Source organism: Bos grunniens, chromosome 13 (genome assembly GCF_055505025.1).
Source record: "Bos grunniens cultivar Pamir isolate PY7600 chromosome 13, Bosgru_T2T1.0, whole genome shotgun sequence".
In the NCBI taxonomy this organism is placed as follows: Eukaryota; Metazoa; Chordata; class Mammalia; order Artiodactyla; family Bovidae; genus Bos; species Bos grunniens.
The window spans coordinates 27,875,581-27,891,722 of record NC_141177.1 but is presented as its reverse complement, the minus strand read 5'-3'; the positions used below and the strand labels follow the sequence as shown (position 1 = coordinate 27,891,722).

The window sequence follows — 16,142 nt, the reverse complement described above, 5'->3', positions numbered from 1 at the left end:
TCTGAATACTCATTGGAAGGACCGATGCTGACGCTGAAGCTCCAATATTTTGGCCACCTGATTCGAAGAACTGACTCATTGGAAAAGACCCTGATGCTGGTAAAGACTGAAGGCAGGAGGAGAAGGGGGTGACAGAGGATGAGATGGATGGCAGCACCGACTCAGTGGACATGAGTTTGAGCAAACTCGGGGAGATGGTGAAGGGCAGAGGAGCCTGGAGTGCTACAGTCCATGGAGTCGCAAAGAGTCGGGCACGATTGAGCGATTGAACACCAACATGCTTATAGTATTTCAAATGCAAATTCCCAGGATGCCCATGTCACAGTCTCACAAATACAGGTTTATCAAGGGGGACAGATCTGCTGTCAAGCATCTGCAGTTTTCAGGACTAGGAATCCAGAGCGTTAAGTCTTTAAACCAAAAATACACTGGAGAAACACTCCCACCAGTTGTGAGACACTCTCCCTTCTAGCAGAGGTGCTGTGGCTCAGTAAGAGGGAGAGGCGCCTGGCGTTCAGCCTGTCCCCCTGCCCCCGGCACTCCCACGGGATCCCAGGCTTCAAAGTGGATTTCAGAGGCCTTTGCGATTTTGCCGGCATGACATCTTATGTCTTACAGGCTATTTTTTTTAGCCAGGATGGTAGAAAATTGACGTTTACCAGTCATTAACCTTTCAAGCATGTAACGTATTTTTTCCATTACATGGAAGTATATCTTACACTTCTCCACAGATAAATCCTTAAAGGGTCCAATTTCTTAAAAAAAAAAAAATTAATTGTGAAGCCTCTCTATTCTTAAGAAAACATAGTTCTATAATTTTATGGACTTCTGATCACAATTTTATTGCCTTCAACCCTTTGCTGGTCTTCAATTTTTATCTTACACTACATAACTACATAAGACAAGTGGTATAATCCCTTCTTTGTATCTGAGGGAAGGTGGGAAAGAATAAGATAAGATGAAAATAAAGCTTTCAACAGTAAGGAGCCTTGAAGCATGGTGATGGCTACCTTCGGACACTCATTGCCCAATGACTCCAGCAGCTCATCATGCCACATTATTAAATGTGATAAGACATAATCCAATCATACCCAATCCTATTAGTAAACGATGGTAGTGAAATTATGTCCATGGGCGGCCTCCCTCCCCCACGAGCCTATGAAGCTTTAAATAAACCTCTCCATCATTTATTTATTCAATTCTAAAAACGTGTCTTTTGCCGAAAGATCTCTGGCCACACATAAGAATATAAAGGTCAAGAAGGGAAAAAGTCCCCAAAGAAAACCATAAAGAATATCCAATCAAGCTGCTGTCTAATGGAAAAATCACTCCTGGAAAGGCCAGCTCATCACACCTTGGGGGAGGGGCCCAGGGAGAGGAAAGTCTGGGTTATCCACTAATAAGACCAGTGATCAGGGTGCAGGCCGGCAGTGGGTTGCTTTCCACCAGCCAGACTTGGCTTCCCGAAAGCCACATGTCCATCCCACTGGGTCCTCAAGACCAGCCTGGGCAGTGAACTGTCTTCTCCCCCTGGGGATGCAGCCTCAGAGGTCATGCTGGCCATGGCACATGTCTAGTGCCACAGAGCTGGTGATGGGAACTTTGGCCCTGCACTCCCGAAGCTTTCAGACCCTGCACCTTGGGGTGCTGGGTCTCCCTGGGGGGGAATCAGGGCAGAGGTGATGAACAGGATGCAGCAAGTGAGGGTCTCAGGAGGCAGACTACCGCATTAAACAGGCGTCCCTATGTCATCTTCCATCTTCTGTCAGCGTCCCCTGCTTCATAAAAGAGGGTTAACTATGTGGCAACCTTAGAGGGTGGTAGTTGGCACCAAAGAAGTGCTGGGTACAGTGTCGGATGAAGGTTTGACCCACAGACTGGAAAACAGAACAACTGTCTGACCAGCTCCTCAAATGCGGCCAGATGCAGGCATGGGATGGGGCACCCATGGGAGCCTGGAGCTCACTGCAGGGGTTGTGTGAGGTAGGTCACCTCATTTACAGCTTCCATAACCAGAGCAGCACAAACAGACCGAGCATCAGGAGAAAGCGACCACACAGCTGATCCAGAATGCTCCAACCTGAGGGCCCCTCCTACTCTGCTCTGGCTGTCCCGAGGTTCTCATGTCCTATGCCGCCCAAGGGGCCAGCTGAAACAGTGCAGGGGCCTGAGAATCCTGGTGCTCAGGGCAGTGGTCAAGCTCTAGAAGGGCCAGGGCCATTTCCATGCTAGTCACTGGCCTTTGGGTTGGTTGTGCATCCCAACCCAGAAAGACAGGATGGCTGCAGCCACTCACTCCCAGTAAGACCTGGAGCCCCCTGGGGTACCCAGGTCTCCCCCTCAACACAGACCCAGCAGTCTAGTGCCAGTTGTGAGGAGTCCACTTGCAACATAGCCGCAGAGGTCCAGGGCCAGGGGAGTGAGCCGGGGTGGAGGGGGGTGGTGTGCAGGGGGGCCCCGGGGGGAGGGGTGCCCTGGAACCTGAGCTGAGCAGCTGCCTTCCTCTGCTTCCTGGGGAAAACCTGCTCACCTTGCAGGAGAGCTCAGAGGCCAGGCAGCAAAAATGTGCCTGCTTGAAACACAGAAACGAGATGCTGGGAGCCAGAAATAATGCCTTTTTGCATTTGCAGAGTAAAGCAGTTTTGGGGAGAGAAGAGGCATGGTCTATAAATGCTTTCCTGCCGGAGTGCACCCGCTCCTTCTCGGGTGCCTCCACATCACAGCAGAGGCAGTTAAACGATCTGCTCCCAAACGTGGACCTTCAGATTAACAAAATATTTACAATGTATTTAAGAGATATTATCTGAGCTATAATCCTTGTTAAGATTCCATTTGACTGGGAAAGATAATGGGAGGAGAACAAATGTTCACATACATTTTAATTTCAATGAATTTAATTTCAATGAAACTGCTCTGTGTCAGGCTTCATAATATGAGAGGCTACATTTCGGTATTGAAATGCCCCATTTACTGTTTTGGGGAGACGGGAACCACAGCATCCTTCCATCGCCGACCTGAGCGGCACTGTAAGACGCAGGTTACTTGCTGGCAGATGCTGTCATGGAAAACACACTTTCCCTTGAGGGATGCTGACCACTGGAATTCAGAAGCTAAAAATCCTCTAGACTGGAAACCCTTGGGCTTTAAGGAACATCAACTTCCCTGGGAGATGAATTAAGCAGTGCAGAATCCCAGGCCACAGCCCCAAGATTTCTGATTCAGTGCCTCCCAGGTGGCGATAGTGGTTAAGAACCCTCCTGCCAATGCAGGAGACATAAGAGACGTGGGTTTGATCCCTGGGTCAGGCAGATCCCCCGGAGGAGGGCAAGACAAACCCACCCCAGGGGGTTGCAAAGAGTCGGACCTGGGGTCCATTAGGTCGCAAAGAGTTGGATATAAATGAAGTGACTTAGCATGTGTGAGTTCCCTGGGGCTGCTATAACAAGTGGCCACAGACTTAAAATAATAATAAAAAACTTATTCTCTTGAAGTTCTGGAGGCCAGACATCTGCAATCCAGGTCGCAGGGCTTCACCCACTCCACAGGTTCCAGGGGAGGGTCTGTCCTACCTCTTCCCTCTTCTGGTCTCCCAGGTATCCTTGGCTTGTGGCCACACCCCTCTGCCTCCATCATCACATAGCTTCTCCCCAGTGTTTACATCTCCTCTTCTGTCTCTTAAAAAGACACCTGTCATTGATGTGGGGCCCAGGATAATCCAGGATGATCCCACCTTGAGATTCCTAATTTAGTTGAACCTGCAAAGACCCTCTCTCCAAACACCATCATGGTCACAGGTCTGGGTTGGTGTATCTTTTGCACCACTGTCCAAGCAGCTGTAGTAGGTATGAGAGGGGACCCAGGGGCCTGTGGGGTTTAACCATGTTGCCCAGGCAGGCAGTTCCTAGACTACACTTGGACATCCTGCCTCACTGCAGGTCAGGAAACAAGAAGCCCAGAGAAGGATGCTCCCCTCTGCTCCCACTATGAATTTCACTCCTCTCCCAGGAACACCCCCTACCCTGTTGGTCGGCTCAGCTTGCACTCCCCACCCACTCCTGTCCCTGGCTTAGCACAAGTGCACACCAAGGGACCCTCTCAGCTTTCCAGGCAGATCAAATTGCGTTTGTTGATTCAGGCAGATTGACAGTGTTCAAACTCACATTCGGGCAGCAAAACCCAATGTGATTCCTTCATTTCTCGAAGTCAGCCGCACAGATTTGGGTGCATACACCTGAAGAGGGAACGTGGTCTGCTCTGTGAGCCTTCCTTTCCATCTGGCTCAAAGACCAGAGAGAGAGGTGTCCTTCCTGGATGGACATGGGGTCTGTACGCCCATCCTGGGAGCTGGAACTAAACTGCTCCAAATGGAAAGCACACTGTCCCAGGCCAGGACAGCCTGCAGCTTCTCCTGAAGCCATTCCCTGGGCAGGTGAGCTCCCACGTCCAGGGGGACCCTCCTCCTATCAGCAAGGCAGGGGGTGGCCATCTCCCGCCCTGCATGTATTTATCTGTCACTGAAGGCTTACCTTAATCCTTCCTAAATCCCCATACGCTGTCAGCAAGAAAACACACTGAAGCCGAACGAGGCGCAGTGAAAGCACCAGATCAGAAGCTGCTGCGGGCTCTGCAGTCACCGTTTCCCCTTTCAGTCTCCAAAGTGGCCAATCTCCATCTCAGGACCCAGGAAGAAGCTGCCAGCCAGGGTCCTAGTTACAGATATGGGTATTGGGTATTGCAGGCAGGAGCTTCTGGACGAGGCAGGATGGGAGGAAGAGCCACGTAGGCCAGGGCTCAGGGCTGCAGCTTTGTGTGCAAACAGCCTCCCTAACCCAGGACTTATGCTGGGTCACTGAATCGCTCTGGGCTTCAGTTTACTCCCTGAGAATGACCGAGGGTCCACAGGAGCTTAGTGAAAAATATGCACGATGCTGGAGACTCAGCATGTCCTCAGCACAAGGACCTGCGAGTTTGTCAGTTTCACGGCAAAAGGGCCTCTGCAGATGCGGTCAAGTTCAGCACCTGAGATGGGAGGCGATGCTGGACTATCTGGGGGGTGGGAGGCAAGGTTGTCTCAGGCGCCTTGTGAGCAGAAGATGCAGTAGTCAGGAAAGGTGATGTGATGGGGGAGGAAGAGGTGTGGGGAGCTGTTCGGGTGTCCATGCTGGCCAGGTACTGGTATGGAGGAGGAGAAGGGGCTGTGAGCCAGGGAAAGCAGGGGGGCCTCTGGAAGCTGAAAAGGCAGGAAATGGATTTCTCCCCACCCGCCTCCCTGGAGCCTCCAGGGGGATCTGCCCACACCAGATGTTAGTCCAGGGGACCCATGTTGAAGTCTTATGTCCAGAAGAGCAAGCTGATAAATTTGCGTCTTTTAAGCTGCTACATTTTTGTACCACACTAAGAAACGATTACAATCCACAAACTAAGCAAATTTCTCCCTGCGGAAAGCAACATGGGAGTGGAAAGTCATGTGGACCAGACAGACCTGGTGATCTGGGGTGTGGCCTCTGGCAGAGCCCACAGGTGTCTCTATGGTATGAAACATGAGTCCACATCAGCACAGGGTAAGTCCTCAATAAACACCAGCCCTGATGGAGGCTGGAGGGGAAAGGGCCTTTGGTAGCATACACTAGTCAAAGAGAAGTAGGTTTTTGTTCTGTTTTGTTCTTTTGTTTAAAAACAGGGGTGGGTGGACTAAGACAGGACTGGAAGCCACCAGGAGAGGGCAGCCTAGAATCTGGGCAATAAGTTACCAAAATTACCAGTCTTTAAATAAAAAGCAGACTCTTTACCAGCCCATCTTATAATATAGCACAGCTCCCTCTGAGATGAAAAGAAAGAGGAAGTGCCAAGAGGTTTTACAAAAGCACACTGGGGAGAAATTTACCAGCCTTGATGGAAAGAAAGTCACGCAGCTTATGGTTATTTTGTATAGTGGAATTCACTCAGAGTAAGAATTGCTCCTTCAGACAGCCAGAATAACAGAAACATTCTCTGAAAAGATGAGTGCTGGTTTCCTTGCTTGCTCGCAGTTTGTGGTTAGTTCTGGCATCTACTTAACCATGCTCCAAGGAAGAGAAGGAAAGAAAGAAGAAGGTAGGTAGGGAGGGAGGGAGGAACCTGAAATTGGAGCCCCCTGCAAACACCCAGAACCCTAGACCTAAGCAAAAAGGACCACCTGCAGATGGAGGGCACAACCCCCAGGAGACGGTGTGGGGAGATCAGCTGGGGCAGGTGGACGGCTCCTTCAGACCACAGTCCTCAGCTCTTTTCAGGAGGCCCATCCACGTCTCCCAGGCTCCGAGAAGCAGCAAGAGTGGTTTATGAAGCCAGTCCCGAGCCTCAGCTCAGCTCCTGGCTCCTCGCGGCTCTCCGCTATGTTCTGGACACAAGCAGAGTCTGGAAGCCGACTGACAATGCAGCTCAGGGACTGTTTGCCACATGCCTGGAATCAAAAGCTCCTGCTGGCATTGCAGAACCCTGGCTCTTTTAATCCCAGGGCGAGCTGTGCGAGCCCACAGTGCCCACCGAGTTTGGACCCACTTCGGATGGACCCTCACACATCAGCAGCCACAATCAAGCACTTCTGGGTGTACCAGGCCTCTGTTCCAAACGTCCAAGATGAGAAACAATTAGCACGTCTGAATGCCTGATAATTGCTGATTTTACGATGGTGCCCAGAACATCTGGGGTGTTCTCTTGTCTGCCTGTAACTCAAATGGGTTGCTCCAGAAACCAACCCATTCACAACAGAGGGAGATGTAAATGAGCTGAGAGTGGGTGTGGGCCTGGACAAAGAGGGAAGATAGACAAGTTGCATGCCATTGCGACAATCTCCCAACCTCCGATTTTCGATTTCTGATCCATACAGTGGGAATAACTCCACCTCCCCGACAGGCTTTTGTGAGAATTCCACAAGACATTTGCAGCGTCACCCAGTCACAGATCCAGCTGGGACTCAGGATTATAATTACATAAAGGTTCACATTCCCTCATCTTAAAACTCCATTAAAATACATATTTCTGAAATGCAAAACTCTTAATCTTTAAACTGCAGTGTGGCTGAGGCACTCATCCTCATGTCTGACTGGTGTGGGCATCCCTGCAATGAAGATTTTTATTTAATGGGAGGTGATAGGAGAAGGGCAGGGGTGAGAGGCTGGGGTGAGAGGGGCAGGGACAAGAGGGGCGGGATGCTCTTGATCTATGGCCTTCTGGATCTAGAGCGGAAGGCCAGGCATGGACACCTCCCTCCAGGCTGCAGGGGGAGCAATGGAAGCAGAGCTAGGCCCGCATGCGGGGTGGCAGTCAAGGGCAGGGGCCACAGACCTTGGCCTCCTTCTGGATTTACACACGGCTATCAGGGCCCTCCATCTGCACGAGCTCTGGCCTGTGGGCAGTGCATACAGCAGACTTTCCATGCTTTATCACTATGCTGGTCTGCCCTCTTATCTGACAGAAGCCACTTTCTAAACTTCCTTTTCTAAATCCCTTAACTCTGTGACCAGGCAGAATCACAGCAGGGAAAGGCTGCTAAGAAACCCTAAAAACTGGGCCCTTGAAAAGGTAAGGCTGGCCCCAAAGACAGCCTGAGCATCTCCACCACAGGCTCCGGAAGTCGTTCTCAGGGGCCCCAGAGGCATTGCTGACAGAAGGCAGTGAGGGCTGGGTGCTCAGAGAAGCCTCCTCTGGCTTCAAGAGCAAGGAATGTCCTGGCCACAAGCCAGGGGAAGCCAGCCACTGGGGTTCAGTCCTGTTTGACCTCCACTCTCTCCACATCTTTGTTAAGACCAAGATTCCCAGGGCATAATCTCCTGGCTTCCTGAAAGATGGTGGCTAAGAGAGTCAGGAGAGAGTTCACATTCTGTGATGGGTGGATCAGATAGACAGCCCTAGGTTAATATATATAATGATTCAGTCATATCCTGGCCAAAGAGAGAGTTTGAAGTTGTGATTCTTGACGTCACCTATTAAATATTTACTGAGTTCCCAGACATGCTCTCTGCAATCCACTGTGCTGGGTCTGGATACTAACTTAGAAAGGAACGAAGGGCCACTAGAGCAGGAGTAAGGACAAGGCCCAGGGAGCACAGAATGAGCAGAGGCTCAAGGCAGAGTATGAAACAAGCTATGAGCTTCCAGAGTGAAAGACAGGCCCTTGCTAGCATGCATAGCTCTTTTGTTCTCCCTGAAGCAGGGAATGCATTTGGCTGCATGCCACAAGACTCGACTGTGGCATCTCACTCATTTTTCTCATCTCTCAGGGCACAATGAGTCCAGAGGTCTGCAACTGTTCAAGGATGCCACCTGAGATCTGGCTCCTACTCCACCATCCTCATAGTCACAAGATGTCTGCTCTGCCCTAGACATTATGTCCATATTCCAAGCGGGAGAAAAAGCTAAGGGCAAAAGGCAGAAGGTATGGCCAGTGAGGTCTGTTCCTCTTCATCAAGAAAAAAACCAGCTTTCTCACATATCTCATCTAACAGAATAATATAGGTAGATTCTGCTGACCAGAGAAAAGCCATATTGCCACTTTGGTTTAAGAGTTTACTGGAGGTGTGAGAATTTTAAACGGGTCTCAGTGTGGGCCAAATGGATGAGAAGAGGTTTTGTTAGTGAGGAAGAGGGAGAGAATGGGTATCGGACAGGCAACTCGCAGTGTCCAGTGATGCTCAGCACACGCATTTGTGCCGTTTATTTAAACATTCAGAGCACCTCCTGCTTGATCTGATTTGATGGAGGGGACTCAGAAACATTGCAGTGTCAGCGTTTTCTGGCTCATTCATGACTTCATTCGACAATGCTGGTTGCATACCCACCGCCCCACAATGCAGGCATGGCACTGGGTGATGGGCACCCAGTCAGACTTGCTCAGCATCTGGTCCACACATCCTGTGATGCCTTCCATCCTGCAAGAGTTACTCGTCTTCACAGAGGAGGATACAGAGGCTATTTTCAACATACTTGTGAAGATAAGATAGCGGTACATCTGGCCACATTAGTTACATCATGGCGAGTTCTTACATACCCATTCCAGACTCCCGCATGCATCTGGTCCCTTCTCTGCCATCCCTCCCTTGGTGTGCCTTGGTACTCAAATGACTCAATCATTTGACAATGCATTACTTGTCATTCTGCTTCAGGGAAGGTGTAGGGAGGCCAGAGAAACCTCATGCAGCAGACACTGACACTTGCCTCCTCGGCACACATTTCTCCTTTCTTTCTTCCTAAGACTCCCAATTATGCTCCACGTAGCAACTGACTCATCTACCAAGTGATGGGCATAATAGGTCTAAATCAGACCACACAGTTCTCTGCTTCCCAGCCTCCCTACCTCTATCCACGGGGAGTGGCCTATGACCTAGCTGTCCCCAGTGAGAACTTCTGCAAGGGTTCTGAGAAAGTGTGTACTTTCTTTATACAGGGAAGAGATGCAGATGGTGCTACTGCTCCTTCCTTTTTCTTGCTTGCTACAAACTCAAATGCAATGCCTGGAGCCACAGCAGCCAGTTTGCAATGATGAGGCAACACACTGACAAACTATTACTAAGATGGTAGGATGATAAGAATAAACATTAGGCATGAGATTGGTACTATTGATCTGATCATCCCTTGACTACCTATCTCTTCATGGTTATATGAGAAAAATTAACCTCCATTCAAGATTCTGTTAATTGGGTTTTATCCTAATGTTGACTGAGAACATTCTAAATGTTAAACCAGAGTGACAGGATTGCTGCCCTCATGAGCCTTACAGTTTAAGTAAGAGAGAAAATATAAATTCAGATAATATACATTCTCTAATAAGGAAGCAGAGTATGGTTAAAGGCACAAGATGGTCATGAACTAACCTGGATATGGGAGAGGGAAGGCTTTTCTGAGGTAATTGCATTAAATGAAGCCACCAGAAACAAAGCTCTTCGTTCTGTATTATCTGAATTCATAGGATAATTTTCAGATCCCCCTCCTCTGACCCAGCAGACAGCATTTTCACTCACACGTGGCCTTCTTCTCCAGGAGCAAAGAGAGATATGATCCACATGTGCTGGGTTCCCACTAAGCCACCCCTTGCTCTCCCATCCTTGGGGGATTTTGCTTTGAAGGGGGTCTGGGTTTTTGCAGAACTCTGCCCGCCACGAGACAGCAACGCAGGTCAGTGCATCAGCTGCAGCCTCGAGCCCAGCTGACCATTCATTATTAACAAGGCTGAGAAAAAGACACCGGCTTAGCTCCTACCCCATGCTAAACTATGGCATGGAGAACACTTCCTTGAAGCCAAAGGAAAAGGGCTTAACGATCCTATTTTAGACACGACCATGCACCTGTGATCATGGCCATCAGTGAACAATCCTGGAGACGAATCTACAGAGTAAGAGTGTTTGCAGTGACCCCTGAGTGCTCTCCAGAGAAGGCACGGACTAGAACCATGAGGTGGAGTGGATCCAGGAATTACACAGCAGCTAAACAGATGCCCCATGTGCCCCATGGAGCACTCAGCCCGCCATTCAAGAGGTTCTCAATTCCATAGTATTTGCTACCCTATTGGGGAAAACTATTTTAAGCCTAATTAGCATGAAATTTTTCAAATGCAAATGCTTTTCATTTAGATATAAAACAAAATGCCACGACATTTCTTCCATCCATTTATCATAAACAAGTTAATTACTGTGTAACAAATCTCTCCTTCTGGAATGTGGATGTTCAGGGCTGCTGGTGAGCTGACTGGGGCAGAGAAGGAGCCTCGAGGCAGTTGTTAACAGCTTATGGTGCATTTAGAATAAAATGGTGACTCTGTGAAGCTTCGCTTGTCAAATTAAGGTTAAGCTCTCTCCATTGGAATAACTCAATTATAAGTAGTCATTATCTGTTTAGCATGATTTCTACCAGGATAACAGAAATATTGTGCCACTTATTTTCGACACATGCATCTTCACTGTGGTCTCATCATTTGCCAAGTTTTCGATGTAAATAAATTTTTATCTGCCCTAGCTCGAGTGTATGCAGTGATAGCTTTTGCCTCCACGTGTGTAAAATTATTTCTAAGATATAAAACCTCTCTGTCCCTGAGCACAGACAGAAGGTGGCACTCACAGGTAAAGGAGATGCTCTGTGATTTTCCCCCAACTGGGGTTGGGTTGGGACACTCATCTCAGGGGTAAATGCTTGGACTATGAGTTGTGTATCCACGAAGCCCATGAGCTGGTCCAAGTTCACCTACCACGATGGACTCCTGGGGCATATGGGGCAGGCAAGCATCCAGCCAGCAACCAAGGCTTCCCTACCACAGGGGCCAAGAGCAGAGGGTCAAGTCAGCCTGGACCTGCGCAGTCCACCAGGAGAGAGGGATGATGCTAGCTGGAAATTTCTCATTTTATTATGAAAAGCATGAGAATGTGTCATTCTCTTCCATGGCAGGTGGTAGCACCTGCTGTTACAGAGACAGAGGCAATTTTTCTTACATTCCTGAGTAAAACTGATACTGCAGGATCTTATCAAGGTTAGCTCCGTATGGGGGAGGTGGCAAGTATGCCAGCCTCTGGACACTCAAACAGCTGGACCACAGTGAACTGCTCCTGTTTTGCCTGCAGTACAATGCACATGCGGGAGAATCTTCTGGGCCTTCTCCGTGCATACATAGGGATTCTCATAAACCCACAGATCCTGAAAGGCGGTCCACACTTTCTAAAATGACATGTACCATGCAATTAACAGAGCATCTCTTGAAAACTCTTCCCATAGACGCCCACTCCTGCAGCACACCCATCCTGCTTTTAGGCCCACAGCCAAGAGGCTGGGGTTTTTTTGTTTTGTTTTGTTTTTTGTTGTTTGATAATCAATGAAAGAAGGAATAGTATCACATCCCCTATTTTGACAGTCAACTCAGATGACAACAAATAAGTTAGCAAAGTTGGACTGAGTGCAAAATAAGATCCTGATTCATATAACCAGGCACACCCTGTAAGTCAACAAGCTGTCCACACAGAGAGGATCTGAAGAATTCCCCCACTCTGTGAGAGTCCCTCCCAACAAAGGATCTGCTGGGGGTGGGCAGAAACTCTGAATTCCCTGAAGCGGAAAACTGGGGACAAAGTCAGCAGCCTGAGTGTGGTTTAGTCATGGGTACTGAACTCAGCTTTGATGCTTCTGCTAAAGTTCGTTCCCTCCGTCACTTTGAAACTGGCTGAAATCTGCTTCTGGAAAACTGATGCAGGGAGGGGAGGCACAGGGTCGAGGTATTCGCCGTGCCACTTTAAAACATCAAGGAAGAAAGAATTGATTAATTTCCCCTCCCACGTGAATAAAAAGTTTAGTTTGTCTTGAGAGGGAAGCAGATCTATGCAGGAGGATCTATCGTCACTGGAGTTCAGAAGCTGCCCCTGAGTTCCCCGTCACAAGCGTGGGTGTCGAGCTGCAGGGACAATGGAGCTAATGGCAGCTCCCTCCTGCATATGTGTTTCCGTGTTGTCAGTGGGACAGTAATGAGAACGCATGCCATGTCTGTGAACAGAACGTCTGTGGGCTTATTTACCGCATCCCCAACAACATCGTCTGCTTTATCATGCATTGCAAAGCAGGGATAATTTAAGAATCCAGAATTTCATACACAAAAATACTTGGTAAGAAAGTCTCTCTCTGCACATTATTTGGGTGACACTAGATCCGAATTCCAATTTGTTGCCCAGGAAATGATTCACCTCACTCAAAAATGACAGGGACTCTGAATCATTCACCTGTGATGCAAAAGGCCATTTAGGTCGACTGATCTGCATATCCACTGACCTCTCCACCTTCGCTTCGCATACAGCCTGGCTCAAAGCCAGTCCTGCCTCTTGTTCTGCAGGTGGCAATGTCTCCCTAGTCCAGAGTGCAGTATGCGAATTCATTCCCACATCCACCTTACCTTTGAGGACCTTCTCTCCTTCCAGAATATTCTGGGAGATTAATGCTGTGTAATCTTCTTCAGAGAATCCAGCCTTGCAGGTCTCCCTGGCTGTAAGATCCCCATTGTGGGCCTGAGAATGGAAATAAGTGAGGTTAGAAAAAACACAGGTTCATAGAAACTGCATCCAACCCAAGTTTAGTAGGGCCTGCTGTGTTCAAGGGCTCCATTATGCCAAACCTTGGTCCACCAGAGTCTCCACTCAGACATAACCCAGGGTCTGTCCCTGTGGTCACCATGTTAGCCAGCGACAGGGGCATGCAACAGGGAGGCCAGGCTGGCGGATGGCAGGGCAGAGGGCCTGATGGAGCCTCACCAGCACGTGGCAGAAGGGAAGGTCTAAGGACTGTCCATCATAGGCAGGCAAGAGAGCCAGGAGTTAGCCAATGAAGACACGGAGGAGGGGAGGCCAAGGGAGGAGGCCTTTGCCAGGGCCATGTCCCCTCCCACCCAGTACTCAGGCTTTGGGTGAGGTGGAGCAGACTGTCTATTCCCTGTGGTGCCGCAGAGGAGGGAGAGGGGCAGGGGTGAAAGCAGATTATCAGAGACTCAGCTCTGAGTTTGGCTCTCAGAGAGGCTGTAGGGAGGTGGGCGAGGTTTCTACCATCCAGTCCTCTCCCCCCACTTCTTGGAGGCTTGGCCACTCTTGGAGCCCCCATCTCCAGCCTAACCAGGCTAGAGAGTTCCCGTAATTGACCGAAAAAAGGTGGGTGTACTCTTGTCCTGTCCCCCAACCCCAGCACTCTGGGGTATCCTGCCCAGTGGGAGGTCTAGAACCCTGGGGGCCCGGAAGGCAGGGTGGGAGAAGGGCCCCTCCCAGGCTGCGGGGAGTGGCAGCGAGGTCAGCCGTAGGGATGGGGAATGGAGAAAGAGACTGCGTGCGCAACGGGGAAGCCAGCCCTGCGACAGAAGGAGCGCCACAGCGCCGGCTCCCTGGAGTGCGAGGAGCAGGGGCGCAGCCCGCACCCACCCCACAGTCGCGCCTTCGCTGGGCCGCCAAGCGGAACGCGCCTCCCCGCCGCCCGCCTCCACCAGCTCGGCGCGCAGCCGCCCGCCAGTCCTTGGCTCCGGAGGCCGCCCCGACCCGGAGCTCCAGGCACCCTGACGCGGGCCTGGACCCGGCGCCCCAACGGAAAATCACGGAGAGGGGGAAGAGCAGGGTGCGGGGTCACTCCTCGCGTAAACCTCCAAACTGCGGCCCCGTGCCTGGCAAGGGAGCTCCAAACAGGACCGGGAGCTATTTGGAAAAAGCGGGGAGCGGGGACGGGGGGAAGCTAACTCGCCCAGGAAAGTTTCCACCCGTCCGAGAGAGCGAGCGTGGGTCGAATGCACCCGAGCGCCCCGAACCTCAGAGCGGGCCTCCGGCCTCGGGCACTTGTTTATTTCCGAGGTTACAACAGCGCGGCCCGGGAGGAGCAGCGAGGCCGATCGGCCACGAGAGGGGGTTTCTGCAACTCTCGCGGCCCCGTTGCCTTCCCCGAGAGGCGCCCCTCTCGGCCCTGCACCCAGAGGACGCGGAGCTGGGCTGGGGACAGAGATCGCGGGCTCCGCAGGAGGAAGGCGGGCGCGGGGACCGCGCTCCGGGTACACCTCACCCTGCTCCTGACTGGCCCCTGGCTCCTCGACCCCGCTCCGAGCGGCGAGGGCCCCGCCGGACACTGGCTGCGGCAGGCGCGGCCGGGAGTCCGGGGCGAGGGTGCCCAGCGGTCCACATCCGTTGCCCATCCGCATCGATGGACCTGCCAGCGGTCAGAGGACGAGGATGGGGGCGGCGCCGCGTCTCGAGCACCCAGTCCCCAGCAGGGGCGGCCAGACCGGGTGTCCTCAGCACCCTGATGTCCGGCCGGCTGCAGCCAGCCCCCCTCGTCCGCAGCCCCGGCCCGGGCTGGGCTGGCCAACTCCGGAGGAGCGCGGCGAGCCGGCGATGGAGGGCGCGCCGGCTCCGCCAGCGGGCAACCTGCCCCGGCGCCGGCGAGCCGAGCTCCGGGGCAGCGGCCGCGGACCTGGGGTGACGGAGGGATGCCCGGCGGGTCCCGATTCGGGTAGAGCTCTCTGCGTCCATCGCTCACCCATACTCCCACATCGCTCCGCACCGCCGGTCCCCGCTGCACCGGCGGCTCCGCGCTCCTGCCTACCGCAGGCGGCTTCGCGGAGCGCGGGAGCCGGCTGGATGCAGCGGTGCGCGCGGCAGGGGCGCCCGGTGCGGGCCAGGGAAGCCCGGGAGAGCCCCGCCGGTCGAGGGCGAGCCCCGCCGGCTCCGGGAGTGGCCCCGCGCTGCCTGAGCTTCCGGGCGACCGGGACGGGAGGCGGCAACTTACCCGGAGCGCGCCGGAGAGCGAGAGCAGCACGAGGAGCACGCCCGAGCCCGCGGTCATCTTCCCCGCCGCGCCGCGCCCCGGCGCCCGCCCGATGCCCGGCGCCCGGAGCCGGCTCCCCGCAGCCGGCCGGATCACGCTGCTCTGATCAACGCCGCTGCCGCTCGAGCGGGCCCGGCGCCTCCGGCCAGGCTGCGCCGCCGCGACCGCCGCCCGGCTCCGGGAGCGAGGCCAAGTCCGGCGGGCGGCGCGCTCCCTCGGGCCGGTGCGTCCGCCGGCCTCGCAGCCGCCCGCGCCTCTGTTCCGCGCGCTCGGAACTGCAGGTGAAGCCGCGCGGCAGCCCCGCCGAGGCCCCGCCCCGCCGCCCGGCCCCTGCGCTCGTTCGCTCGGCCTGACGCGGGCCTTAAAGGCGCCGCGCCCCCAGCGCCTCACCCGCGCCCCTCACGTGCCCGCCCCAGCCACCTGCCCCAAGGTACCACCTAGCTCGGACAGTGCATCTGGAGCCCCGGTTAGCGCATTAGGAGCCCCGGTTAGCCGAAGGGGCCGAGGACATAAAGTCTTCAGGGAAAAAGGTGGGGGCGGGGGAGGCTGGTGAGGTCTGAACAAGGCAGGATCGTTCCAGCTCCAAAACCATGGGAAAGCTTTCTGGATCTGCACGGGGACCCTCTGCTGCCTTCATCCAGCTTGAGGCCTGAGCCCACAGGGGGCTGGGAATGCCCATCAGTCTTGTACTTTTCGGGTGTCTTCCCGCTAACCCAGACCGACCTCCTGGCCTCGCAAAGTCTTTGGCCTCTCAGGAGTTAGCTTTGAGACCCAAGTGGATTTGAAAAGCACAGAGGGAGGGGCTCCAGGCTGCATAGACCCCCAGGGTGAGGAAAAGCTCCAGG

General features: G+C 52.9%; 1 protein-coding gene across 3 annotated transcripts in view; it reads right to left on the bottom strand.

Annotated features, from left to right (window-relative positions):
• The window catches only part of CDH4 (cadherin 4), a 479,150-nt gene extending 463,546 nt beyond the window's left edge, over positions 1-15,604 (bottom strand). The window contains exons 1-2 of one of the 3 annotated variants that reach the window (XM_086332761.1): positions 15,259-15,604; positions 12,902-13,013 (exon numbers count right to left, since the gene is read on the bottom strand). In XM_086332761.1, the coding sequence (XP_086188887.1) occupies positions 12,902-13,013; positions 15,259-15,315 (169 nt within the window). In that variant the 5' untranslated portion in view covers positions 15,316-15,604. The remainder of the gene's footprint in view (positions 1-12,901; positions 13,014-15,258) is intronic. The other 2 variants (XM_086332762.1, XM_086332763.1) reach the window with 2 other exon arrangements.
• Between the last annotated feature and the right edge of the window lie 538 nt (positions 15,605-16,142).